At 38.6% G+C, this 26,327-nt stretch overlaps 2 protein-coding genes across 3 annotated transcripts; both read left to right on the forward strand.

Annotated features, from left to right (window-relative positions):
• Window positions 1–10,417: 10,417 nt before the first annotated feature.
• LOC147500058 (uncharacterized) lies at window positions 10,418–18,349 on the forward strand. Its single transcript, XM_086561776.1, has 7 exons — window positions 10,418–10,640; window positions 10,721–10,948; window positions 11,027–11,806; window positions 12,334–12,413; window positions 13,671–14,031; window positions 14,216–14,428; window positions 17,648–18,349. Exons 1-7 carry the CDS (start codon window positions 10,596–10,598, stop codon window positions 17,975–17,977), a joined length of 2,037 nt encoding a protein of 678 aa, XP_086417902.1. The 5' UTR covers window positions 10,418–10,595; the 3' UTR covers window positions 17,978–18,349.
• Window positions 18,350–18,470: 121 nt separating this feature from the next.
• Window positions 18,471–21,048, forward strand: LOC147500059 (uncharacterized). 2 transcript variants are annotated; one of them, XM_086561778.1, is made up of 3 exons: window positions 18,471–18,598; window positions 18,787–19,052; window positions 19,956–21,048. In XM_086561778.1, exons 2-3 carry the CDS (start codon window positions 18,957–18,959, stop codon window positions 20,991–20,993), a joined length of 1,134 nt encoding a protein of 377 aa, XP_086417904.1. In that variant the 5' UTR covers window positions 18,471–18,598; window positions 18,787–18,956; the 3' UTR covers window positions 20,994–21,048. The 2 variants fall into 2 exon arrangements, with proteins under 2 accessions (XP_086417904.1, XP_086417903.1); XM_086561777.1 differs by having other exon boundaries at window positions 18,787–21,048.
• Window positions 21,049–26,327: the final 5,279 nt, after the last annotated feature.

Raw genomic sequence — 26,327 nt, forward strand, 5'->3', positions numbered from 1 at the left:
TGTTGCCTCTTTCCTTCACCTATACATTTCATCTACTCACAAGTAAATAGCTATTAGCAATATCAATCAAATACCTACAACATTAACGTACCTTGTTATTATATTTTCAAATTAAATCTTAATGCTAAGTGCAAACCCATCAAACTTTCTAACAACATAAAATAGTGACATGTGCATACTAAACATTAGGGTTGTAAGTTTTAATTTACAGTATTAGACTATATAATACAAAACAGTTCAGGTTTTAAGCAGAGTTATAAGGGCTTAAGTGGTGGTCATAATTTTCTCGGGATCTGTCCTGATTTCCTCGGGATCTATATAGTTAGAGTTTGCTAATATCAATTAAATTCTTAATGTAATTCTTAGTAATATCCTTGAATTTAGGAAAAAATCAATGAATGCAATTTAGTTAGAGTATTAAACTTAAGATTTTCTTCATATTTAATGTAATTCTTAGCAATAAATCTAGGTAATAAATTATATACAATGAAAAGAATTGAAGTACTATACCATTCGTCTCTATGTCGTCCAACAAGTTGTTGTCTAACGCGTTGTTGTTTCTCCTTCTTCTTCTACAGTAATTGATAGCTTCTTGGTTGCCGAGTAGAATAATACCTCCTACTAGCATTAAGAGCAAATCAAGAAGCAACTTGACTATCAACTTATTTCCTCCCTCATGTTTGCCATTTGCTTCACCTATAGTTACAAACATATAAACCTCAACTTCACCTGCTTTTTCGATGAATTTGTAAAGTGTAAGTATAGCAGTTCAACTTCTACACACATGAAACAACCTAAAATTGGGTTCCCATTTTTTTTGCAAATGGCTTTGCACGATTGAGTTCTATGAAGTCAAGAAAAGTTCATACCATTTTTATTTTATTTTGTGAATTCCATTTACAATCCCTTATGTAATTGATGATATAATTGTAATTCAAACATAAACTTTGGGGCAATTATTATATTTTCGGTGACGTTACTATATGGAATGAAAAGGTTACCCAAAACTTGAAATTTTCATTATATATATAGGGGTAATTGATTTTATTTATGTGTGATTTGGTATGGTAACTCCTTATATTATTTCACCCATGTAGCTGTCGGTAATTTTAACAATATATAACTTAGATTAATTAATAATTGGATGAGTCACTATTAATTAGGTGTTGCAGCGTTGGTTTTTCTAGTATAATTACAAGTTTGCACAACATTAATTTTTAAGTATAAATTAAGATTGTTGGAGAGTTTTTTCAATTGCCAAAATTTGTTATTTCCAAAATTAAAGTACCTCTAAAAACATATTACAAATCATCATCAATGAATAAAAATATGGTGTTCCAATGTTGTTGCCTCTTTCCTTCACCTATACATTTCATCTACTCGCAAGTAAATAACTATTAGCAATATCAATCAAATACTTACAACATTAACGTACCTTGTTATTATATTCTTAAATTAAATCTTAATGCTAAGTGCAAACCCATCAAACTTTTAACAACATAAAATAATTATATGTGCGTACTAAATATTAGGGTTGTAAGTTTTAATTTATAGTATTAGACTCTATAATACAAAACAGCTCAGTTTTGAAGCAGAGTTATAAGGGCTTAAGTGGTGGTCATAATTTTCTCGGGATCTGTCCTGATTTTCTCGGGATCTGTATAGTTAGAGTTTGCTAATATCAATTAAATTCTTAATATAATTCTTAGCAATATCCTTGAATTTAGGAAAAAATCAATGAATGCAATTTAGTTAGAGTATTAAACTTAAGATTTTCTTCATATCTAATGTAATTCTTAGCAATAAATCTAGGTAATAAATTATATACAATGAAAATAATTGAACCATTCATCTCTATGTCGTCCAACAAGTTGTTGTCCAACGCGTTGTTGTTTCTCCTTCTTCTTCTACAGTAATTGATAGCTTCTTGGTTGCCGAGTAGAATAATACCTCCTACTAGCATTAGGAGCAAATCAAGAAGCAACTTGACTATCAACTTATTTCCTCCCTCATGTTTGCCATTTGCTTCACTTATAGTTACAAACATATGAACCTCAACTTCACCTGCTCTTTCGATGAATTTGTAAAGTGTAAGTATAGCAGTTCAACTTCTACACACATGAAGCAACCTAAAATTGGGTTCCCATTTTTTTCGCAAATGGCTTTGCACGATTGAGTTCTATGAAGTCAAGAAAAGTCCATGTCATTTTTATTTTATTTTGTGAATTCCATTCACAATCCCTTATGTAATTGATGATATAATTGAAATTCAAACATAAGCTTTGGGACAATTATTATATTTTCGGTGACGTTACTATGTGGAATGAAAATGTTACCCAAAACTTGAAATTTTCATTATATGTATAGGGGTAATTGATTTTATTTATGTGTGATTTGGTATAGTAACTCCTTATATTATTTCACCCATGTAGCTGTCGGTAATTTTAACAATATATAACTTAGATTAATTAATAATTGGATGAGTCACTATTAATTAGGTGTTGCATCGTTGGTTTTTCTAGTATAATTACAAGTTTGCACAACATTAATTTTTAAGTATAAATTAAGGTTGCTGAAGAGTTTTTTCAAATGCCAAAATTTGTTATTTCCAAAATTAAAGTACCTCTAAAAACATATTACAAATCATCATCAATGAATAAACAAATGGTGTTCCAATGTTGTTGCCTCTTTCCTTCACCTATACATTTCATCTACTCGCAAGTAAATGACTATTAGCAATATCTATCAAATACTTACAACATTAAAGTACCTTGTTATTATTCTCAAATTAAATCTTAATACTAAGTGCAAACCCATCAAACTTTCTAACAACATAAAATAGTGACATGTGCGTACTAAATATTAGGGTTGTAAGTTTTAATTTACAGTATTAGACTCGCACCTCCTAGCTAAATTCTCAACAACATCAAAATTTACTGATAACACACTACTACAGAATGACACTTATACCACTGTTTTTAAGTGTGGTATAAATATATTTACCACTGTTATACAACCGTGACAATAGGTGGTGTGGTATATAATAATAACAAAACTGTGGTATATATGTTTAACGGATACCACGGTTTTTCAAAGAACTGTGGTTTGTAATGCCCATTATATACCACGGTTGTCAACATAACCGTGGCATATAAGCTATTGAAACCGTGGTTTATATTAGTGTATGTGTTATAATACCGTGGTATATATTTATACTAAACTACTTGTTCAATATTGAAACAAACATCTCATTTCTATATTAAAACAAACATCTCAATTCCATGATAAAGTCCGCATTGACTTTTCATACCATTTGACAAGTAAATAATAGCAAACACAAGCAAAAGACTGAAAAAAAAAAAAGAATATTTGTTAAACCATATATGCAATATAACTTCAAAATATTTTCTAAGAGTTACAAATTCATATTTACAAATAAGGGTAACATATTCAATACAACTTTCCAAACAATCTCGAATCATTGCAATACCAAGTATTGGTGATGGCTTCACTCACTATAAATCCTAGCGCGGCTCCACAAAGTCCATCTAATTCCTAAAAATTCACAAAACAAATAATGAACTTAGAAATACAATATTACTAATTAAACTCATGCAATTAATTAAATATTTGAAAATCCACCTAAAAGAAGTAAGAAGTTGAATAAATGAGAAAATGGAGGGTGAAATTTTAAGCTTTTACCTTGACGAGGAGTTTGAGGTGAGCATGGTCATTTGATTGGGGAGCAATTATTTTGGTCTGTTTCTTGCTTTTCCCTCCATCAAATTGATACCCTACACAACACACTGAACAACACATTGATATTCTAAAAGGCTTTGAAACACTTTATATATAAACAAAAGCACCACTTCTATAAACCTAGGACTGTCCAAAAATATTGTCATGCATCAACATGTACTAGCAAGCCATGGACCCAAAATAACTCTAAAAAGAAGGGGTCGAAACATAATAATGTATAGAGCAGGTCGACCTACTTTGTACCAAGTGAAATTTAAATTTTCAAACAAACACTTGTGTCCAATGATAATATATAGAGCAAACCCAACTAGAAGCATCTAGTCATCAAGACATTAGTTTCAAACACAGAGATAAATGGGGCAGAGAAATTGTAGATAAAAAAAAAGGTAAGAAAGAGTTGTACGAAAGATTTGTTTAACCTATTTTATATTCCTTAAGCACAATGCAAACTCAGATACCGAGTAGTCCACCAATAGGGAAAACCAAACCTAAAGTCAACAAATAATGATAAATTGTGAAGACATTGACACGTGGTCGAGCCACGCATCCTTGTAGAGTTAGTATAACGGGTTATAAAAAACAATGAGGATCATGTGCTCCATTGCTCAATAATATATATAAAGTATTCATTCCATGACTAGCTATGTATGTACTAGTGCAAGTTATGAATGAAACAAAACTTATGTGCCTGTGTACTTAGTCAAATATGCACAATATATTACTTCCCAATAAGTAGAAGCTCAAAAGGAATTAATTGTGTGGAAGTGCCCCACCTGTGTTGCTTGCTCAAAACCTTTTTCTTTCCTTTATGAGTAAAGGGAGGAAATAAAGAGAACGAATGATTTAGTGCTCCGCCAAGGTTTGTTTGGTATGTTAGGTTGGGATAGGGCAGTATAAATTAGATCTATGTTGGTATCGAGATGTGGCTACTCTAACTCCATCTTAGCAAGAAAATAGTGAAGCGGGAGATAGTGAACCGTAAGAATAGAGTTTTCAAAATCTGGAATCGTGGAACGTTCCTCCACTACTCCCCATCCTGAAAGAGATCCTAAACCTGACGGTACAAAATTTAACATTTCACTAAGTAGTAGATTTTGTTGAATAAGCAGTTGAGCTAGTCGATCAAATCTCATTATCGGGAACCACCAGAAGTACTAGATCCTACAGAGCCGGTTTAAGCATTACTATAAGAAGCAGTTGATTCCGTTGATTAATGTGATCCGGGGCACCTGTGTTATTAAAGATCTACGCCTAGAGGTATAGGACCGCATAACCGATTGATTCATTTCAACCAACAAGCATAATACCCAAGAACATACCTAGTTGCCTATCCGATTGGATATCGAGACCAAGATCTAAGCAAGGTGTATCATATATTGATCCATACCTTTTGCATATCCGACCGGTGAAGAGCTAGCCACCGATGTGGCATATCCACCAGTGCTGTGCTAGTGGCATTATAGGTCGCATATGTTGATCCATCGGGTAGCGAGGGGCGGATGCATAACCGCATCACTTCAGCGACATACCTTCGGGATCGAGATAGAGACCTAGCGGCATCAATAGCGGTGGATCCATCCGAGTTTGCGAGCCACCAAAGATAGGCGAGGGAATCGATGCGAGGCAAAGACATAGGGTGGTTGATCCAGCAGATTGTGCGGAGTTGTTTACCCGATCCGGTCGAGAACCCAACAAAGATTATAGTAGCGGAGGAAGCAATGGTAGAGCTAGTTTATGAAGTAAAAAATGAAGCAGATCCCGCTGCTCATACATCTCGCGATCGATAATGGGTTATGGATCTATAGGCAAAGGTAACATTTCGATCCCCTGCTCGAGGTTTCGCCACATCCCCACAACTCGAGAACAGATTCACCCCGACGGGATTATCGCACAAAGGTGCGAGATACATCTCGAGATTGAGATGGAGACCCATGGCAAATTGTTGGAGATCGAAGCGGAACCCATGGTGAACCCCCATTGGCCTAACACTAATTGATCTTGAATCGATAAATGACCCGCCATTAAGAAGCGGGGGTGGTGAGAGTCGGACCAAATGGAATGCCATAGACAACAGCTTCGGTGAAAGGCTAATGAGGCGTAGGTTTCATAATTAGAATAGCCAAGTTATAAGAAAATGACCTCGAGGTTATAGTAGGAATTTTCATACCGCAAAGAAGCCAATTGTTGTTAGATTAGCAATGGCCATTGTATGGTAGATTAGAAATTCACTCAAGAAGTGGCCCAAGGCATAGATGAATGATAGGAAGGTCGCGGCATAATGGCTTGTTCTCAAGGTTGAATGCTAAAGAAAGCAAAGGGTGCAAGTCAGAAGTGTCCACACTCCAAATGTTCTTCCATGAACGTCAGTCACTACAATATAAAAGCATATCCTTTTAAGAGAATCAATGTCATCAACAGAAATATATAAAACAACAACAAAGATAAAATGATGTGGAAATGATCACTTAGGGAAAAATTAAGGAAATGGGACTTGGACAGTGGAATGAAATGTGTAAATGGATTAAAAAAGTGAGCAGATTAGAAATCATCGGCAGCATATATGAAGGTCCTTTAGCCCAATCCCTCAACAGGCCACCTGCACTTATTCCAATATAAGAAAAATTCTATGTATTTGATGGAGCTCCTAATATTCCAGGTATATCAAGACAGATGTTTCTGATATCCTATCTTTACTTCATTCCTGATACTAAGAACTGCTATTTAACTATAGAGGAGAGTAAAACACCACACAAAGTAACAAATGAACAGATCATACCAGCCCATAGGCTGTATCTAGCACTGGGATTGCTTCAAACTTAAATTTGCTTTTCCTAAGGAGTTTATCATAGAGACAAAAAATAATAAGAAACTCAATTCAGTATTTAAAGTTCTTAAAGAAACATATCTGCTTTATTGATCTCACCTTTCTTCTTCTTTATATACAAATCCTAAACGGTAACTTTCTTAATAGAGGTGTTAAACTTTAGATTTCATTTTCAATCTTTCTATTGATCATTACAACTCAAGATAAAGATCACCTAATTCTTCACACCTCTTAAACTCTAGCATCTAATAAGAAACCAATCATAGCTCCAGTAGTTATATAAATAACATTGCTTATACTTGAAATAATCCAAGACACGTGGTCTCAAAATTAATTCTCTTTCCCTTCACCTTCGGACATATCAGTAGCAAAGAGCCATATCACTCTACTGATATGGTAACAAAGAGCCATATCAGTAGAGTGGTAAATTGTCATCCTATATTCCAAAATCAGATATAAGAAATGGGCATTTAACATGAAAGCAGATCCGATTGAATTTATGGATATAAGAAAAACTTGTATATTTACCTGGCACAACTTCAAGTATGCTGTGTTTTTTGCAGCCTCATCCCAAAGCTATGCGAATCTTTGCAGTCCTACGAACAAAAGTACAAAAAACAGCAAAAAGAAAGAAAGAACATAAGCAAATCATTTCAGGCATACATTTGCATGTGAGTATTAATAGATATATTGGAAAACATACCTCTAGATAGTGCAATAGATTAACAATCAAGTACCAAGTAGCCTGAATCAGCATGCGGAAGAATTAGAAACATTACCAAGAACAAATCTCGAAAGTAAAACGAAAGAAAGGCACTCAAAAGCTTAACACGAAAATGTGGATGAGTCATTTGCAATTCAAAATCTCTAGGGAAAATTGCTTTACCAGTGATGAGTTCAGCTATTTATTGAGAACATAAAAGTATCACCCATTAATAATTTCATACATACAAACGAGCCAAATTAAAACAATTCTTACAAGTAAGAGTGATTTATTACCAAAAATATAGCCAACGTACAGACCAGATGTCTACTGGGGTCGAGTAATGTGTAGCTCCAAGAAGCACTTCAGGTGCTCGATACCACAGAGTAAGGATCTGAAACCATCGTTCAAATTCAACATTACTATCTAACTAACAAATTTTAACACCATAGTCACAGTACAACTTCATTGTTATTCTCGGTGTGTTACTTGTAAATGAACATGCACATGGAACCATATATTTTAAGTTATGATTATTATTAACACTTGTTAGGGTTTGCTGAACCCTGAAATGATTCAGGGGAAAAAACAAAACTCACTAATACCTGCAACACCACAATATAGAAGGTCCACATACGGTGAAAACTCATAAAAATGTGCCAAAATGTTATCGTATCCACAAAAATTTATTTTAGCACACGACCTCCCTAACATAGCAACATACATCAATGAATGCTTGATTAATAAGGAATATAGAAAGGAAAAAGTATAGAAGATAAAAGTTGGACTACCTGTGAGATGAAACAATTTCCATAATCCCACCAAGGCCAACCAAAAACAAAACAAGAAGTCGACCTACACAATGCACAAAAGTTCATATGAATGTGGAGGAAAAGGTGATAGTCACTTGAGGCCTTATCTCACTTTTAATTTAATCCATACTAGAATAACTTATTTATATCATCATAATTAAGGGAATCAGAATATGGGGATTTTCCTTTAAGAATCTTCTCGGACTCCCAATTCAAACATGTTGCCAATAAGGGAACACCGGCCATAACACAATCATATAGATCCAACATATGTGATTTGTTGTTTATCTATTGATATATATTCTAGCATCTACATTAAGAGTGAATTTTATGTTTTTTATTTTCAATAATTTTTAAAATGTCTCTCGTTTATATAACAATAGAAGCAATAGAGATTACATGTAGATGATGTGATGGGCTTACATATTCCCCTAATGATACCCTATTATAAACAAATATAAACTATTAAGGAGTGTACTGCCATGTATTGCCAATGTGAGACAAAAAATTGAATGCTACGATGTAAATAAATTATGAAAATAAACAGTTTAGAGTGTGTTAAGAATGGGAGACAATGAGATAGAGCCAGGTCTTTAGGAAACTCCCTCAACTCTCGAGTAGGCAAATTTAAATCTCTATTTTTTATTTTTTATTTAGCCATTCCTCCTTTATGAGTTTGAAATTATCAAACAACTTAACAAATATTTACCTACAAGAAATTGGTCCCTAGGCCCATTTGTGAGTGAAAATCACTCACATAACCAGTGTTTTTTTTAAATCACTCTTAAGGACAATTTTCGGGTGTAAATAACCTTGAAAACCAATTTCCGAGTGAAAATAACTTGTAAGGACAAATAGCTCGGATTTGAAATAAATATTTTCCGATTTTACACTTTCAGTCGTTTTGTTATGAACAATAAGTGTTCACACTTTATGTTGATGTATGAACATTGATTATTCATACCCAAATAGATTAACATACCTCATGCAATATGTTGAGGTATGAACAATGATTGTTCATAATTCATATTGAGGTATAAACAATGATTGTTCATACTCCAGTATGTGTTCTTACTGATCATACATTATGTTGAGGCATAAATATTGATTGTTCATACCCCAAATAGGCATGAACAATGATTGTTCATAGTTCATGTTAGTTTGAACAGTGACTGTTCATACTCCAAATAAGTATGAACAATGATTGTCCATACTCTAGTAGGTGTTCTTACTGATCATACATTACGTTGATGCCAGTGTGAACAGTGATTGAATTGTTAGTTCATACTCCAAATAGGTTGTTTATACTCTAATAAGTAAGTGTTCTTATTGATCATACATTATGTTGATATATAAACATTATGAACAATAATTGTTCATACTCCAAATAGGTATAAACAATGAATGTTCATACTCCAATAGATGTTCTTACTGATTATACATTATATTGAAATATGAACATTAATTGTTCATACTCCAATAAGTGTTCATACTGTTCATACATCACATAATATATGATCAGTAAGAACAATGATTGTTCATATGAACAATAAATGTTCATAACTCATGTTGAGATATGAACAATGATTGTTCATACTCCAATAGGTGTTATTACTATTCATACATTATATTGAGGTATAAACATTGATTGTTCATATTCATATTGAACAATGAGTGTTCATAGCTCATGTTAAAGTATGAACAATATGTATATATGAACAATCAATCATACTTTAATAGGTGTTTTTAGTGATCATATATTATCTTGAGATATGAACATTGATTGTTCAAACCCCAAATAAGTATGAACTGTGATTGTTCATAGCTCCTGATGAGATATGAATTATATTTTATACATTACGTCGTTTCGGTTGGGACAGGTAGGGCTGTCAATGGATCGGTTTGGGTCGGGTTATGGAAAATCCGAACTCGAACCGATAAGAAAGTTAGGAACCCAAACCCGAACCGAACCAATAAGAAAATTGAGAATTCAAACCAACCGAACCGATAAGAAATATTTTAACCGATCCGGTGTTTTACAAAATCAAATTAAATCTTAAATTAAATCAATTAATTTCAATCACATAATTGATAAACATATACAAAATTAATCATAAAATAAAATGCCATCTTATCGGTTCGGGTTCATATCGGTTGATTGGAGGGCAAACCCAAAACCAAACCAATATCTTATCGGTTCGGTTCGGTTCGGTTTGAGAAAATAAATGAATTATTCCAACCCAAATCGTTTTTTATCGGTTTGGTTGGGATCGGTTATCGGGTTATCGAAACCCATTGACAGACCTAGGGACAGGCCGTTTATTATTTAGCATATTTCGCTTTATGGGTATAATTGATATTCTAAACCGTTTTTAATTTCGCGTCAAATTATCCTTTATCTACCCGGTCCGAGTGATTTAAAAAAGAAAAGAAAGAAGGTGTCCTTACGAGTTTACGAGTTTCTCCCTGTATTATAATTCAGAGAGAGAGAGAGGCAATGCTTTCTGGAGTGAAGTTCATTCCGAGGGAACAACTCAACACTGTAAATATTTATATTATTATTATTATTATGTTATGTTTTACTCAATCAATGTTTAATATTATTATGTTTTTTTTTTCAAGGATTTGGATTCTTCGTCCAAAGAGAAAAAAACTAGAAGAAAAAACAAGTCGAGGCGTAAGAGGAAGGGAGGAACTTCTTCTTCTTCTTCTTCAGAAAGTGAACAAGTTTCTATTACCCATGACGATAAAGAGCTTGCCAGGAAAGAAATGGGATTAGATTGGATGTTAAAGCCGACAAAAGTGCTTGAGAAAACTATTGATCAACCAGAGGAATCTCAAGTTGAAGAGGTATGCCATCACCACTCAACCCCCAGTTTGCTTATAGGAATCATAAATAAGATCAATTGTAAAGTTTTTTTTTGTCAGGTGAAAAAACCCAATCCTAGAGAATTGAACCCGTATTTTAAAGATGATGGGAGTGGTTACCCAGATGATGTAGGACTGACAAATTCTGGTCGATCTTCCTCTGTTGTTGGAGATGGTGGTGCAAGTTGGCGAATTAAAGCATTGAAACGTGCACAAGAACAAGCTGCTCGTGAAGGGAGAAATCTCAAGGAGGTTGCTGAAGAACGCTGGGGTTCCCTAGGACAGCTGACTGTATCTGCAGCTCATCATCGCGCTGCCCCTGCTCATGCTCATTTGCATGCCATAAAGGATAGGAAGAGGGGAATAATGAAACAAGAGAATGGTTTAGATGATAAAGCCAGACAAAAGGATGAAAGTGCTGGAGGAGACTACTCGAAAGATGTATCTGTCCGACATCCAGGCATGAGGGAGCCTAAAGTGCACGATTCCTTATCCTGGAGAAAAAGGAAAGACCACATTACTTCTAAGGGTGACACTCAACTGATCTCTGCTGCAGCATCATGTCTAAATAAGTTCACCAATGATGGAAGATTTATGCGTGACGTTGCTTGTCAGCAGAGAAGAAATGCTGATGGCCCTATTCATACAGATTTGGAGGGTGGCCCTATTCATACAGATTTGGAGGGAGATAAGCAGTTGAGGTCAAACATCATGTCAACTGATACTAATAAATCTACTGGAGGGAGTCCAGATGAGACAGGACTTAGTGCCAATCAGCTGGCAGCTAAAGCAATGCAGCTTCGTTTGAAAGGAAAACATGAAGAGGCCGAGAAACTTTTGGTGAGCAACACTTTCTTTGGTTCTCTCTAATTCATGTCCATGTTTTATTCATCTTTTTAACCTTGTACAGTTGGGCTGTCGTCATGGGGGTGCAACCCCAGTGCACTCTAGGTTGAGAAGAAAGGTTGCTTCTACAAAATACTTTTCTAAGATCTGTTCATAAGCATTTTCTTGGTCTCGTTAAGAAAAAAATAATGTCATGCAAGCTGTTATTGTTTAACTAATAAATAAGTTTCTGGTGTATCAATATTATTAGTTGAATAATATAAAACTGAATTTTTTAAACTTTGTGTCCTGATAAATGTGTTTTCAGACTTCTTCCTTACTTATATGCTTTGAGGGAAGACCATCCTATTTGTTGTGGATAAAATTGTTTTTCATATCTAAGGTGGAATTCTGAGGATTTTGTAATGTTTCGTCTGTTGATTTTGACATATGTCAAATAATTTTGCTAAAACAGATGATACTTATTCTGTCATGTGATGGTGTTACTACATACTAACTGAAAATTATTTTGTTTATTACAGGAACAAGCAGAGTTCGTTAAGATGAATCGGGAAAGTGGGCGTAACATATCAAGACATGAGATTACTGGAAGTGTGAACAGGTATGTCTATTAATCCTCTTGATTTACTTGAAGTTGAGACTAAGATAGTCTTTTTTTTTTTTTGACAAGAGGTTTTGTATTGATATAACTATGAACATTACATCAACACCAAGACAAATAGCAACAACTAATGATCTAGGACTAGGAACAAAACCTATAATACCCAAATACACCCGATATCCCCACACCGAAACAAGGAAGAAAAAGAAAGAAAAGAAAAGGTATGCTAGCCAAAAAGAGTCTATTATTTCCTCATAACATTTAGCTCCAGGTCCAGTATTTCGCCACAACCCTGTCATTCTTGAAATAAATCGCATCCAAAACTTTCCTTTGTAATTTATTCCTTCCATTCCAGCCCTGACCAGTCTCTCTGGAATCTATTGATGTTTATATCGCCCAAGTGTTTACCGTGAAACTTGGTTTGCCATTCCTTCTCCCTGCTTCCTCCTCTTTGGGTTTGGCCAGGATAGCCTCCAGTCTTGTGAGTTGTGACCATTGGATGGTTCTATTCATGAATTTTATAAGGAAAGGGTTTATTATACCTGTTATGATCCACTATACTTGTTGGGCTGGTATTCTGGATGGTAGACCCTATGTTTTTCTTATTAGCATCCATCTTGGACTTTTCTGGAGTCTCTTAACTTTTACGTTATAGTCAAGGATTATCCCCGTCGCAGATATGTAATATATCTCCAACCTGTCAACCTTCAATCTTCTATTTCGAGTTTTGTGGCTTTTCCTTGACCTGTCATGAAATTTTTTCCAATTGATTTTTTTCTTACGTAACTTTGTTTGCCGGTTTGCCAGTTTCTTGCTTTTTAGCTAATTCACATAGTCACATTCACATTCACACCGATACGTGTGTTGGTGTGTGACACGGAGGCGGAGTGTCCGACACGGCGACCTATATAACTCGGACACAGGGACAGCTAATTAAAATGAAAAATATTACTATTCTTTAGATACACAACTAATTTCATGGTCTGAAGACCTTTCATAGCACCTCCTAACAAATAAAAAACTATGAAAGTGGCATATATGGAGTTGTAACACGGTAGTTGATTATTTTCTGAAGCTTTTAGGGTATACAAGAGACCCTCGTTAGAAATCGTATGCACAACTTGTCTGTGTATCTGTGTGCCTGGCACAGATTTTTTTTTTAAAGAAAAATGAAGAGTCCATGTTACGTAGTTTTTTAGGAATTACGCATTTTATATTTTGATTAATTGTTTTTTTTTCTTCTTCTTCTGAGGACAGATCTGCAGTGAGAGATCTTTCTGTTCGCCAAAAGAAAAAAGAGGAGGATGTGGATATGCACCTGGCTGAAAAGATAGTGCAGAACAAACAGTTTAGGATATCTGGTCAGGCAGACGATGAATATGATTTTGACGGCAGTCCAAGAAGAAAGAAGAAGCAGAGAAGTGGAGGACCTGAGCAGTTGAAGAGTAAGAGTAATGTTGCAACACACATCTTGACACAGCAGGAGCGCTGCCAATTTTGCTTTGAGAACCCAACAAGGCCAAGGCATCTTGTTGTTGCTATAGCAAATTTCACATATTTGATGCTACCACAGTGGCAGCCTCTTGTGCAAGGCCATTGCTGCATTTTACCGATGCAGGTGAGCATTGTTATTCCCTTCAAGTTCATCCTGTCTTTTTGTCTTCGTTTTCTTGTTATTAGAAGGGAAGACGATGAAAACTCATTACCTGTTGGTGGTTAAACTTCTGATTTATCTAATTTATTATTATCTTGTTTTGCCTGATATTAGACTGTGTCCTCACAAATGTCCTGTCTATTTCCAGCATGAGTCAGCTACAAGGAACGTTGATAACAATGTTTGGGACGAAATCCGTAATTTTAAGAAGTGCCTTATCATGATGTTTGCAAAGCAAGAGAAGGAAGTGGTTTTCCTGGAAACCGTCATAGGGTTGTCACAACAGCGTCGCCATTGTTTAGTGGAGTGTGTTCCACTGCCACGAGAGCTTGCTAGGGAGGCACCATTGTATTTTAAAAAGGTAAATTTTACATAATTTTGGTTCTCCTCTTTGTCAGCTTGTTTGTTGGCATACTGTTATCAAGTTATATCCTCAGTAAATTGTTTGCATCCTCCTCAAAAAATTTACTCGGGTTTGCATCATTAGGAGGTACATGATACATTACAAAATTGTCTAAGAGCTCACAAACATTTGATTAAGTATTCTGCAGTGTTGTTGCTTTCCCTTAAAGCTAAGTTACATGGGCACAGTTGTTTCCAAAAAAAATATGTGTCGACACAGTTGGATACAGCACAAAGTAAATAAAGGGAAAAAAAGAAAGAAATAATATTGCGAATATATTAGTAAACATCTGTAGATAGGTAAACAAAGAATTAAAAGAGGCAAAGTCACAATTAAAGAAGGAAAGATCTCTAACATATAACCTTACAGTTAAATAGTTCAGCTGTAAAAGAGCTCTCCCTTCCCTCCTTCGGTTTCCCTCTCCCTTTCTACTTAGATTTGTGTTTTTCTTTCTGTTTCTGCTTTGAGATATATCTTATGGGATCAGGTGGTTCTATTTACTTCTATCTTAGGAGGTGTTTAAGTCGGTCCCCCAGACCCAGTGTTACAAGACTCGTGTCAGATATTCCCATCTGTAAAGGGACTTAGTTCTGAATATTGGGACCCATATCAAGAGCAAGCTACAAAATAAACTAATAAATAAATATATATAAATTCCTCCCCAAGGTGCTTTTACATCCACCACAACAGTGTTTAAAGGCCTGAAAGTGTGTATAAGCTATACTCTTTTAAATCGGTTAGTAATGAATAGAGTCATGCAATCAGATTGACAGATCACCTGTTACTCTGTTAGAGCTGCTTTAAACCAGTTTCAATAGTCATTGGTTCCTGGACAGGCACTGATTATACTGACATGAACACCATTTATGTATTTTGACATCTGTGTAAATGTTTCTTCTGACTTGTAAGTAGCTTGAATACCAAGTTTATCCAATAGATTCTTGTTGGTGACTCAGACACCCTTTAAGACTTGTCCGTATGTATCTCTCCAGTGATCTTGTTATACACTTGCTGAAAACTCTCGGTCTTGTGTTGACTCTTCCTGTTGTTTCTCTTCATCCAAATGCCATTATCAGTTGCACTGACAAGTGCTTTCATCAGTGCATTTAGAATTACCATGACGTTCACAAAGAATTAAGAGGGTATAGGGTCCCCTTTCTGAGACCTTTCTTCCTTCAAGTTGCCCTTAGGAGTACCACTTACTGGAACTGAAAAATAAGGAGTAGCATAGCAGGTTCTTTATCCAGTCCAAAAATCTAGCAGGAAAATTGAGCCTTTTAAGAATCAACTCAATAGTATCGCAACCTTACAGTCTCATAACTTTATTTCTATCAATCTTTATAGAGCTCAGAAAGCTGATTGATGAAAATGAAAAAGAAAAAAAAATGGAAGAGGATAGAGTAGTAGAGCAGGAGAGGTGACTGTGGAAAGTTACTCTGACGACTATTATGACTTGGATTCAGAGGGTGAAAGTGATGAGGAGGATCAAGTCGACTGTAGTTTCTTGGAGGTGGGGGCTGAAAAGGAGGAGTAATGGGTGGCGGTTCTGGTGGCGACGTCTTTGCTGGAGGGTGTTATCCGTTTTGGTTTAGCTTTCTCTCTCTTTCTTTTTTTTTTTGCTTCTTTTGTGATCGGGCCACCCAGGTAACCATTACCTGGGTTGGGTATTGGGTATTGAAGTAATAAGAGCCTATGTTTTTTATCAATATAATTAATTTTTACTTGCAACAAAAAAAGAGACTTACAGACTTGTGTTGTACCTTATGAATAGTTGAGGAGCAAGCAGTAGGTTGTCTTCTATAAATCTACCAGATATGAATGCTAATTTATTTATGTAAACAAGGGAGTTGACATATGGTTTTAAGTCTTTTAACCTAATATTGAGCACCTTTTAGAAACACTGATAGAACACATTATAGTAAGCAATTCTCCACTCTTGTGGGAGTTTGACATTAAGGAATAAGATATAGATGAATAGAACTGACACTCCTATGTAAAGAGTTTGAAGAGAAGATGGATTTGATTGTACTTACGAAAGTCATTATTCACATGGTTTCAGATAGCATTAAAGGAAAAAAGTATTGTAACAATCAGTCCCAGGTGGTTGTCATCCATACCAAAGAGTGCTTCTTTAATTTCTTCTCATAATTAACTAGTCTGCATCATTTATTAAAAATGTTGAATTCTAGAGAATGTAGTCATTCAGCATCGCACATTACCTTCAGAAGATTTTCCCAATAAGTCCTTGTGGTGGTGAAAGCTTCTGCAACCTTGTCGTGACCCTCCATTTTGCACATATGCATCCTCTAGTGACCAAATAAGGTTCCTACCTTTCTTTTTCTTCAGCGAATTATGAAGATGACATTGTAGGATCCTACCTATCCTTTTCTTTAGGGAATTATGAACAAGGCATTGTATCTGTTTCCAAGCTGTAAGCATGTACCCAATCACAATGGCTGTGCTTGGCTATAATTATGTGAATTTTACCAGTTAAAAAAAGAAGCTGGTGTATCCACTCACAGTATGTTCTTTGTTTCAAATTGGCTCCCTCCTTTATGATTAAGTTACAGGCTTAATGCCTTTCGTCTTTCAATAATGAAAAGGTGTTGGTTCATTGGTTGTGCTTGTAAAGCTGTTTGAATATTCTTCAATTCCTTCCTTGCAACTGCTGTGTTCCTGAAAAGCTCAGAACAGTTTTTTTTGATTGGCAAGTCTGTTTTAAATGAGATCAGTAACTCTTTGATGCTGGAGGGGTTCGAGCCCCAGACCTCTGGTATCATCACCTAAAGGTTTTACCGACTTTGCTAGTCGGCACCTGCGCTCAGAACAGTTTGCTCTCTCCCGACCTTTTAACTTGGTCTTTTAGCATCTTCGGCTTTTCTGTAAGTATATAGAGCTTATTGCCAGTGAGCTGAATGTTTTAACAGCCAAGAAGGGTAGGTATAATTGAATTGTATAAACCACTTCAGCATTTTAGTTAAGTATCTTTGATTATCATTATGAGTGAAGATGTTGAGTTAGTTAATTTAATTGCTGGGCTAAATATAAATGACTGTTGTTCTCTTCTCATACCATTAAAAGAATGTCTTTCTATCATAATTATGTAGTCACATGTTACTGTGGTTTTTACAATTTTCACTGTGATGTTCCAGTTTCTTATACCATTTCTTGTTTCAGGCGATTGATGAAGCTGAAGAGGAATGGAGCCAGCATAATGCGAAAAAGCTTATTGACACAAGTGTGAAAGGATTGCGTGGCTCAATTCCTAAGAACTTCCCATATTTCCATGTTGAGTTTGGGTTGGATAAGGGTTTTGTTCATGTCATTGATGACGAGAAACAATTTACAAGTAACCTAGGTCTAAATGTTCTCAGAGGTATTTTACAATTGCCTGAAGAAGACATGTTCCGACGTCGAAAGCATGACTCACTGGAGGCACAAAAGAAGGCAGTTTTGAGTTTTGCACAAGAGTGGGAACCTTTTGATTGGACAAAGGCGCTCGACTAAAGTGACAAATGTTTGATAGCGGCCACTTTAACAAGAACTCCTTGGTTTTGTTGTTTCTATAGGTTGATAGCAAGACTTTGACAAGAACTCGGTTTTTTTGTTTATTTTTTTTAAGATCCAAGAGTCCATCAGAAGTTCAGATCCTTGATTCTATGCTGTGATGGCGAAGGAATGCAGAATGAATGTGCATAGTCGTAAAGCATAATGAATGCAGAATGAACACAGCATAGTCGTACCTATGTATTGGGATTTTATTGTTCCATTTTCTAGTCAAAATGTAAGGTACTTGTATAAGTACTCTGTTGATATTTGTTACTGTAAATGTGGTTTCAGAGGAAATATGAGCACCAATGGACAATTGTTGTTTTCGTATGTCTTACTCTTTTTGTTTCTTTATGCATTTTTGTTACGTTGTCAAAGTGATGGCAAATTTTGTTACATTCTCTTATGATTTTGTACATAAACTGTGGATTGAAATCTGGGGTTCTACTTTGAATTGAAAGATTTGAAACTGACGGTTTGAGGGGGAAAGGGAGAGTGGAGTTAAAGATGTCACATTAAATCACAGATGATGAGGAGATGCCACACAAGTTAGGGGATTCATCCATGTTTCTGAAGCAGGTATTTTCAGTTGTTTTCAACGTTTTTGAAAGTTTGTATTCTGCTAGGCTAATTACATCTCATGACCGAGTCTTTTCTTTTTCCATTTTTTTATTAGAAATAATTGAATGAGGTGAACCTATTGATATAAACAAAGTATTGTGCTTCATTTAAGAGAATAACTTGATCGTTTTTTTTTCCTTACAAAGTATTTGGAAGTGTTTGCATTATTCAAAGAACTGAAACATAGTTATAATCGGATGGTATGAACCCGTTGACACAGACGAAGTATTATGCTTTAGTTTAAAAGAATGGAACTTGTTTCATTTTGGCAAAACTGAGGAACTTCTTTATAGACTGTACGACAAAAGAAGGAAAGATGACGAAACATGGGTGCCACAATGGGAGCCTAGACGAAACCAGGTATTCATCTCCTGTGCCTATCATTGGTTTATACGTTGCAGCAGCATCTGTGGTATGTATGCTACTTATGCTTTACGATATTGTAAGAGGATTTCTTAGTAGGAAGCGGTGGTTACCCTGTCGTGCCTTCACCCTGAACTCAGTAACGTTAACTTTGCTTTCAATAGCAGCCAAACTACCTGTAGATCTCACAACACCTATGCCCGGTGCTCTGGACCAATTGTCAAAACTTAGTGGGACTACCTTACTGTGCATCTGTATCGGTTTTCTCATGCCTTCACTTGGAACTAATAGGCACTCTGAAAATTTGACAAACATTGCTGCCATGGGCGTTTTTTTTATCACCGTGGCTGTTAATATATGTATGCAGATGTACACTGGCGTGATCTTTATGTTCATTGCAGAACATATTGCAATATTAGTTTTCATGTTGATACTACTCATGTTATTGTGGTCTTCTGCTTTGGATATCAACTTTCGAAAGGGGAATTCCGTTGATCTTAGTAAAGATCTTCTTAAAAAAGGTGAAAAAAGCATGTTTAAACGGTTGAAGATGTGTTACGTGTATGGTTATAGTTCTAATCCTGGATTCGTAATGTGTAAGCACCCGACTTGTACTACAGTTGGTGTACTCTGCCTACTTTGTTCCACCATCTTAATGCAGGCTGTTTATAAATCTCTAATCTCGAAGCGGTTGGAATTTTGTATAGGGATTTCTGATTACAATTGGTCAATGTGGATTATCGTTGTGACCCAGATCCTCACTGTTATCGTAGGAGGTTTTGCTACTAGCTTCAGATTGATCACTATGTTTCACCTCATGAATCTTGAATGGCTTGGCCCACCTGAATATTGGGAATATATCTTTGGCTCGCCAATATTGGGAATGGATTCACGAGACCGTTTTTCGAAATACACTAAAACTCTTGTTATATTCCTGGTCTTTGTGGTGCAGGGATTTGTGATAATTCTGTTCTCACATTTAGGCTACAACATTGTCAGGTTTTTCAGTCCAACATGTTTTGGTATTTACAAGCACAAATACAGAAACAACGGAGATAATGGAGAAATGAAAGAATATAAAGATCTGGTTCGCGTAGGTAATGTTGAGTTAAATGATTATTCAGTGTGGAAAAGTGTAGAGGACATGAAGAAATGGATGGGAGGAAGGAAAACCAAGTCCCTAAGCCGTTTATCAGAATTTCTCTCGAGAACTCTTCCTTCCAGACAAATTCATACCATGGAACTGATAGATCCAGCTTACCCGAATCAAAAAGGTATGGAAGCATCTTCTCTCTCAATAGTCCTCCTGGTAAGAATTGCTCAACTTTGTTTCCCCAATACTCTAGGCGAATCACTTGGACAGGTTTTCAGTGAAGCTAGTGAAACTGTTCGTTTTATCGATAAAAGTATAAACACGTCAAGCTACAAGAATGCAACGAGGACGAGGCTTGCAAGTTCTGTATGTTTGGGTAAGGACTTCGCATGTCTAGATGGAGTAACTCATTCTCAAAATTTATCTGGTGCTATTTCGAGCATTACAGCTTTGAGAGGAGCATTGCCACGTGGTATTTTACGGGATGAACTACGCGCCATTGTAGACTTTCTCATTCACAGAAGTTACGCATCAACTGAAGATCTATGTAGCTTTGTACAGCAATTGTTTGTTGACGTCCTACATGTATTGCTTGCTCAACTGCCGAATGCAATATTCCAAAGTGTTACTGAGAGTCCAATCGAAGAGTATGAAGAGAAAGTAAGACTTGCCTTGAAATGCCTTAGTGAGATTGAAGAATTGGAGACGAAAATTCAATGGTCGTTTCCTATAGGATGCAATATCTTAAGTTTGATAACCACCAAAGCACCTGCTACGCACCAGGAGGACAATGCTGATGTTAGAATAAATTTTCACCTAATGAAAGATGATTTTGATCCCGCCAATCCCAGTACCGTTAACGATATGTTTTCGTTGAATAAGTATGAATGGGACTGAAAAGGCAGAATGCCGTTCGTCTTTGTTTTGCAAATGCTTAAACATTTTGATAATTTGATCGAGATTACATTATCATAAGAAGTCTTCTTAATCATGGTCCAATCAAAAAACAAATGAGGGTCGTCGTTGTAGGGGAGCGATATCCTCATAGGGCATCGCACTCGCGAGGAGCATAAGCGAACTGAAGATATCGACCTCCAAGACAAACCGAGAACAAGCCTCTAGCGGACACCTGCGTGTCGCGCTAAAGATAAATGAATCAAAGGCGACCTCAAGACCGACTGCGAGCATTTTCGAGTAGGTGGTGCGATCGAAGATATCTCGATCACGAACACTTTGCGGATCTGAGAGCGGCGAATAGAAACACACTCCACCGGGTGTAATGATTGCCAAGATCTTAGTGGTAATCTCAACAGGAAATAGGGACTACCGCATCTACCCCCAATCATAACGGATCAATTCAACACTCATCCGCGATCTCCACCCTACATTTGTACAAAAGAATACACGCGTGTCGGAAGGATCTCCTCTCTCAAAACTCTATAAATACCACCCCTCGGAACTACGCGGGGACGATTCTTCTCTCCCGGAAAAAGGAAAAAGCGAGAGAAGATCATGAGGCGGTTCGCTCATGGCGGCGACCTCGGTCACATCCAAAATCCTAACCCTTCCCGTTCTTCCTAGTTGTAATTAGGAGAAGACCAAAACGCTCCTTTACATTGGCGCCGTCTGTGGTTTCGATTACTGGAGAGCCACTTGAGATCATCTCTAATTCTCCAGCCCACGAAGCATGGTTAGCATAGAAGCTCAAGTTCAGAACCTTGCTCACCAGTTGGGAGTAACGAATGAGAGCATTTCCTTGCTCAGGGAGGAAAATGCTACCTTACGCGCTCAGGTGGATAGTTATCAGCAACAACAAGTCGGAAACGGAGCTGAACACAGCATCAATGACGTTAATCAGCAGCTTAACGAGTTGTCCCAAAGGATTGGCCAGACCTCTGCGAAGAAAGACTCGACACAGATTGTACACAAGATGCTTAAGGCGATCGCGCATCTCCGTTCACCTTGCAGGGTCCGGCAAAGAAATCCTCTCCACACGACTTTATCCATACGCTTTCCCATGTAACGGCGGCAAGACGGCCGCCCGACGTATGTGGCTCGCTATATTCAAAGTCCGGCACTTTTATTTCTCCCGAAGTTCGATTATCTCCACGCAGATTATTTCCGGCCGGCCCTCAAGGATGGGCTCGATTGGTTCTTTCTCATCGAGTCCGATTCTATCAACACCTTCGGCGACTTATCGATTTGTTCGCCACCCCGATGCATTAACAAAAGCGGAAGAAGGCGGATCTTGATTCTCTGTTTCAATTATCTTTCAAGGAGGGCTAAACTATTCGTGAATTCCTAGGACGGTTCAAGGCCGAAGCTGCGTGCATGGAAAGTGGCTTGAAAGAATCTTTCGCCACAGCGGCTTTTCTAATGCTTGCGAGTCTAAATGGCGACCTCGCTAGGTGGATTGATGAAGGAACGCCAGAGATTTGTCCCGAGCTCTATTTCAGCGTCGACAAAGTACATCAAGTTGCGGAAACCTTAAAACTCCATGGTTTAGCGAGAGCCGCGAGGTCGCCGAAGTCTCGGATCGTTCCCCAGGGGCAAAAAGCGCAGTAAGCTTGCACCCGGCTTCGTGCCGATCGGATAACAATGCAGAGAGTTTTTCTTGTCTCCCTCGCTCCCCAGTCCACATCTTGGATAAGATCAAAGCGGCGCCTCATTTTTCGGCCAAACATCGACTGACCCTTGATCGACCGGCAAGCTTTTTGTGCATTTCATAAAGCAAAGTGCCATGAAACCGATGCATCTTTGGGGGCTCAAGCATTATCTCCAAGACACGGTGGTTTTTTGGTTATATCAAACATTACACTAGCATTCACGATGGCGACTGCGTCATAAGTTGATAGCTTCGTCGTTAATGCGTAGTCGATCTCCACCTCACCGTTACGCCCGAGTGCAGGCTTCGTCCTCACGGTAGAGGGGCGTTCCGTGATCGATCTCGTCCACGAGAGAAGCGCAAAGACTTCGTCCGATCGTGACAATGCTCGCACTATTCATGTGATTACCTTTCCGGACGATTCCGTGACCTCTTCCCCGAGAAAAGCGTCGGGTTGGGCTTCAGAAGTCTATCATTTTACTTCCACAGGCAGCTCCGCCCAGCGTGGTTCCAGTCGCTTATGGCGATATCACTTTCACAGAGGCCGACTTAAGCAAAGTTTGCCTTCCTCATAATGACGCATTGGTCGTTCATGTCAAAATCAGCGACTGGACAGTCAAGCGCGTCCTGATCGACCCTGGCAGTTCTTGTGACATCCTATTTTACCACACTATGCAAGAGATGAACCTCCCCAAGTCAGTTCTCGTAGACCCAATCGCCCCCCTTTACGGGTTCAATGGCTCCAGAGCCGACCCCATTGGTGACATTATCTTACCAGTATCGGTGGGATCTCGTGAAGATAAAATTACCTGTAATACTCGGTTCTGCGTTCTCGACAGCAAGTCGCCATACAATGCCATCCTCGGACGACGCTGGATTCATCAGATGCAAGCTGTACCGTCCACTTTACATCAAGTTCTCCGTTTCCCCGGACCTCGAGGCATGATGGAGCTTCGAAGCAATCAACTTGAAGCGTACCATTGCAACCGAGGTCAATCAGCGGATGCACTGCTTCGTGAATTGCTTCCCACCATACGGGGAGCCCTCCAGCTACACAATGGCACGGGACTTAGTCGCAGAAGTCCAACCCCGAACTGCCAAGCAGAACGCTGGGGGCTCTTCCAGGCAGAAGTTCTCTCCACTGCCGATACCTGCACTCGCACCCCGAGTCCTCAGTACGCCAGCGCAGACCTCTAGCATCGAACCAACGTCAGTACCTTTGTCAGTACCTTTGTCAGTTAAAGTTTCAGAGATCGTCTCAGCTCATATCAAGCCGCCACAATTGTCCGCCGCAACCGCTCCATCAATGTGCTTGCAGCCAGGGCCCCCTCCCCAGGTCGTGGATACCCCTGGCAGCGTTGCCGAGAAGGTCGCTCCACATTCAGCGACCAGTCAGGTCGTCCCACCAGGTGTTCAGATCTCCTCCGATAGCGAGTTGCTAAGCAGTGCTTCGCCATCAGCTGTAAAGCCTCCAGCGGCAGAAAAAGAAAGAGTGAATCTTGGCACCGAAGACGACCCCAAGTTTGTGTATGTAGGGGCTAACCTCGACCCCACACTCGGATCACAACTTGTAAATTTCTTATCTATGAATAAAGATGTTTTGCTTGGTCGATATCGATGTGCCCGAGATCGATCCTAACCGATGCCACAAATTAAATGTGAACCCCAATGCGGACCGGTTCGGACAACGACACCGTCGACTATCCCTGCGCTTTCAAAAAGCCATCAATGGCGAGGTCGAAAAACTCAAGCAAGTCGGTTTCATCGAAGGTAGACTACCCCGAGTGGATTGCCAACATTGTCGCCGCCGTCCAAAAAGAATGGGCGGTTAAACTTTATGTGTCGATTTCACAAATGTCAATCGGCCCGCGCCTAAAGATAGCTTTCCCTTTGCCTCGCATTGACCAACTGGTCGACCAAACCTGTGGTCCGCGAACTCCTCTCCTTTATGGATGCGTGCGATTGGGTACAACCAAATCCCCATTTCGCCCGGCGAAGATCAAGAGAAGACTTCGTTCATAACGGAACAAGGGATCTATTGTTACAACGTCCTCCGTTCGGTCACGAAGAGCGGCTGGCCGCGTACCAACGCCTAGTCGCGGACATGTTCAAAGACATGTTGAAGCGACACCATGGAGGTCTACATTGGCGACATGGTGGTCAAAAACAAAAATCTGGTGATCACCTCACCCGCCTCGAACAAGCGTTCTCCGGACTTCTGGCAAATGCGGGCATGAATTGAACCGGAAAAATGCCTCTTTGGAGCGTCCTCCGGCAAGTTTTTAGGGTATCGGTGTGTGGCGTGGGATCGAGGCCAATCGACCAGATCCGGCGTTCTTGGATATGCCCGATCCGCGCAAAAAGTCTGAAGTTGTCGAATGGTCGCGGCGCTCAACCGGTTCATATCAAAGGGCCTCGGATAAGTGCGGACCGTTCTACGGCTCCTCAAAAGGCGAGCCGTTCTCATGGAAGCGATCAATGTCATCATGCATTCGCTACTCTCAAAAGTATCTCACCACGCCTCCGTCTTAGCCAAGCCCAATTTACATGGAGAGACGGGGCTTTATCGGCATATCCGATTTTCGCCATTATTTCGGTTCTCTTTAAAGAGGAGAACAATTAGGAGAAGCCGATCTACTTCCGAGTAAGACACTCCACGCCGGCCGAAAAGAATTACTCCTTCCGGAACGAGCGTACTTCGCTTTGTTGTATTCCGCGACGGAAATGGGACCGTACTTTCAAGCACATCCAATCAAAGTTCTCACCGACCTTCCATTGAAGAAAGTCCTTCATAAAGAAAACAAGACTACTCGAATGGCAGTTTGGGCCGAAGAACTCGGAGAACACCACATCGAGTTCGTCCCCCGCACTTCTCAGAAAGGTCAGGTCGTTGCTGATTTCCTCGCAGATTTCCCAGTCGAAGACCCCAATTGGGAGCAAGAAACTGAGCTCCCAAACACGCAAACGCGAGTCAAATCACCCTGGTCTCTCTTTGTGGATGGTTCGAGTAACCTCGGTGGAAGCGGCATCGGAGTCGTCTTAGTTTCCCCCGACGGAAATATGATTGAAAAGTCAGTTCGCATTGACTTTGCCACTTCCAACAATGAAGCGGAGTACGAAGCACTAATTAGGGGACTAAGGATGAATTTGCGGCATTTCGGTGTCGAAGAGCTCCAAGTCTTTAGTGACTTCATGGCGAAGTGGTCGCGAGGTTGCAAAAGAGTACACTACCCACGAAGGTAATCTTTCCAAGTATCTTCAGGTCGTTCATCAGTTATTGCCTTCCTTTAAGCGGTACATATACATCATTTCTTGCGTGAGGAGAACCGCCACCATGAGATAGTTTAGCTTATTTGGCTACCGGACCGAATTTGCGTTCCCGACAAGTTCTCATTGAGGGTAGTCGATCGACACGCATACCAAGTCGACCACACCTTGATGATAAGCGACCTATTTCCTCTCTCCGCCCGGTCGGTTGAGCCAATCATGGATGTAGCCCATCATCGATTATATCGGCCGCGGAACGCTCCCGAGGGCGTGCGAAGCCGGCAGGTCTCTTATCAAGCTCGGCGTTATTGTTTAGTCCAAAACAAGTTATTCAGGAAATCCGCTGGTGGCCCACACCT

This window comes from Coptis chinensis, chromosome 5, assembly GCF_015680905.1.
Source record: "Coptis chinensis isolate HL-2020 chromosome 5, ASM1568090v1, whole genome shotgun sequence".
Lineage (NCBI taxonomy): Eukaryota > Viridiplantae > Streptophyta > Magnoliopsida > Ranunculales > Ranunculaceae > Coptis > Coptis chinensis.

What these genes read in the sequence shown, in the direction of transcription:
- LOC147500058 (XM_086561776.1), top strand. Translation starts at nt 10,596, where the DNA reads ATGCTTTCTGGAGTGAAGTTCATTCCGAGGGAACAACTCAACACT. An exon ending in GCTGCATTTTACCGATGCAG is followed by an intron (nt 14,032 to 14,215) that starts GTGAGCATTGTT and finishes GTCTATTTCCAG; the next exon opens with CATGAGTCAGCTACAAGGAA. An exon ending in CACCATTGTATTTTAAAAAG is followed by an intron (nt 14,429 to 17,647) that starts GTAAATTTTACA and finishes TTCTTGTTTCAG; the next exon opens with GCGATTGATGAAGCTGAAGA.
- LOC147500059 (XM_086561777.1), top strand. Translation starts at nt 18,957, where the DNA reads ATGACGAAACATGGGTGCCACAATGGGAGCCTAGACGAAACCAGGTAT.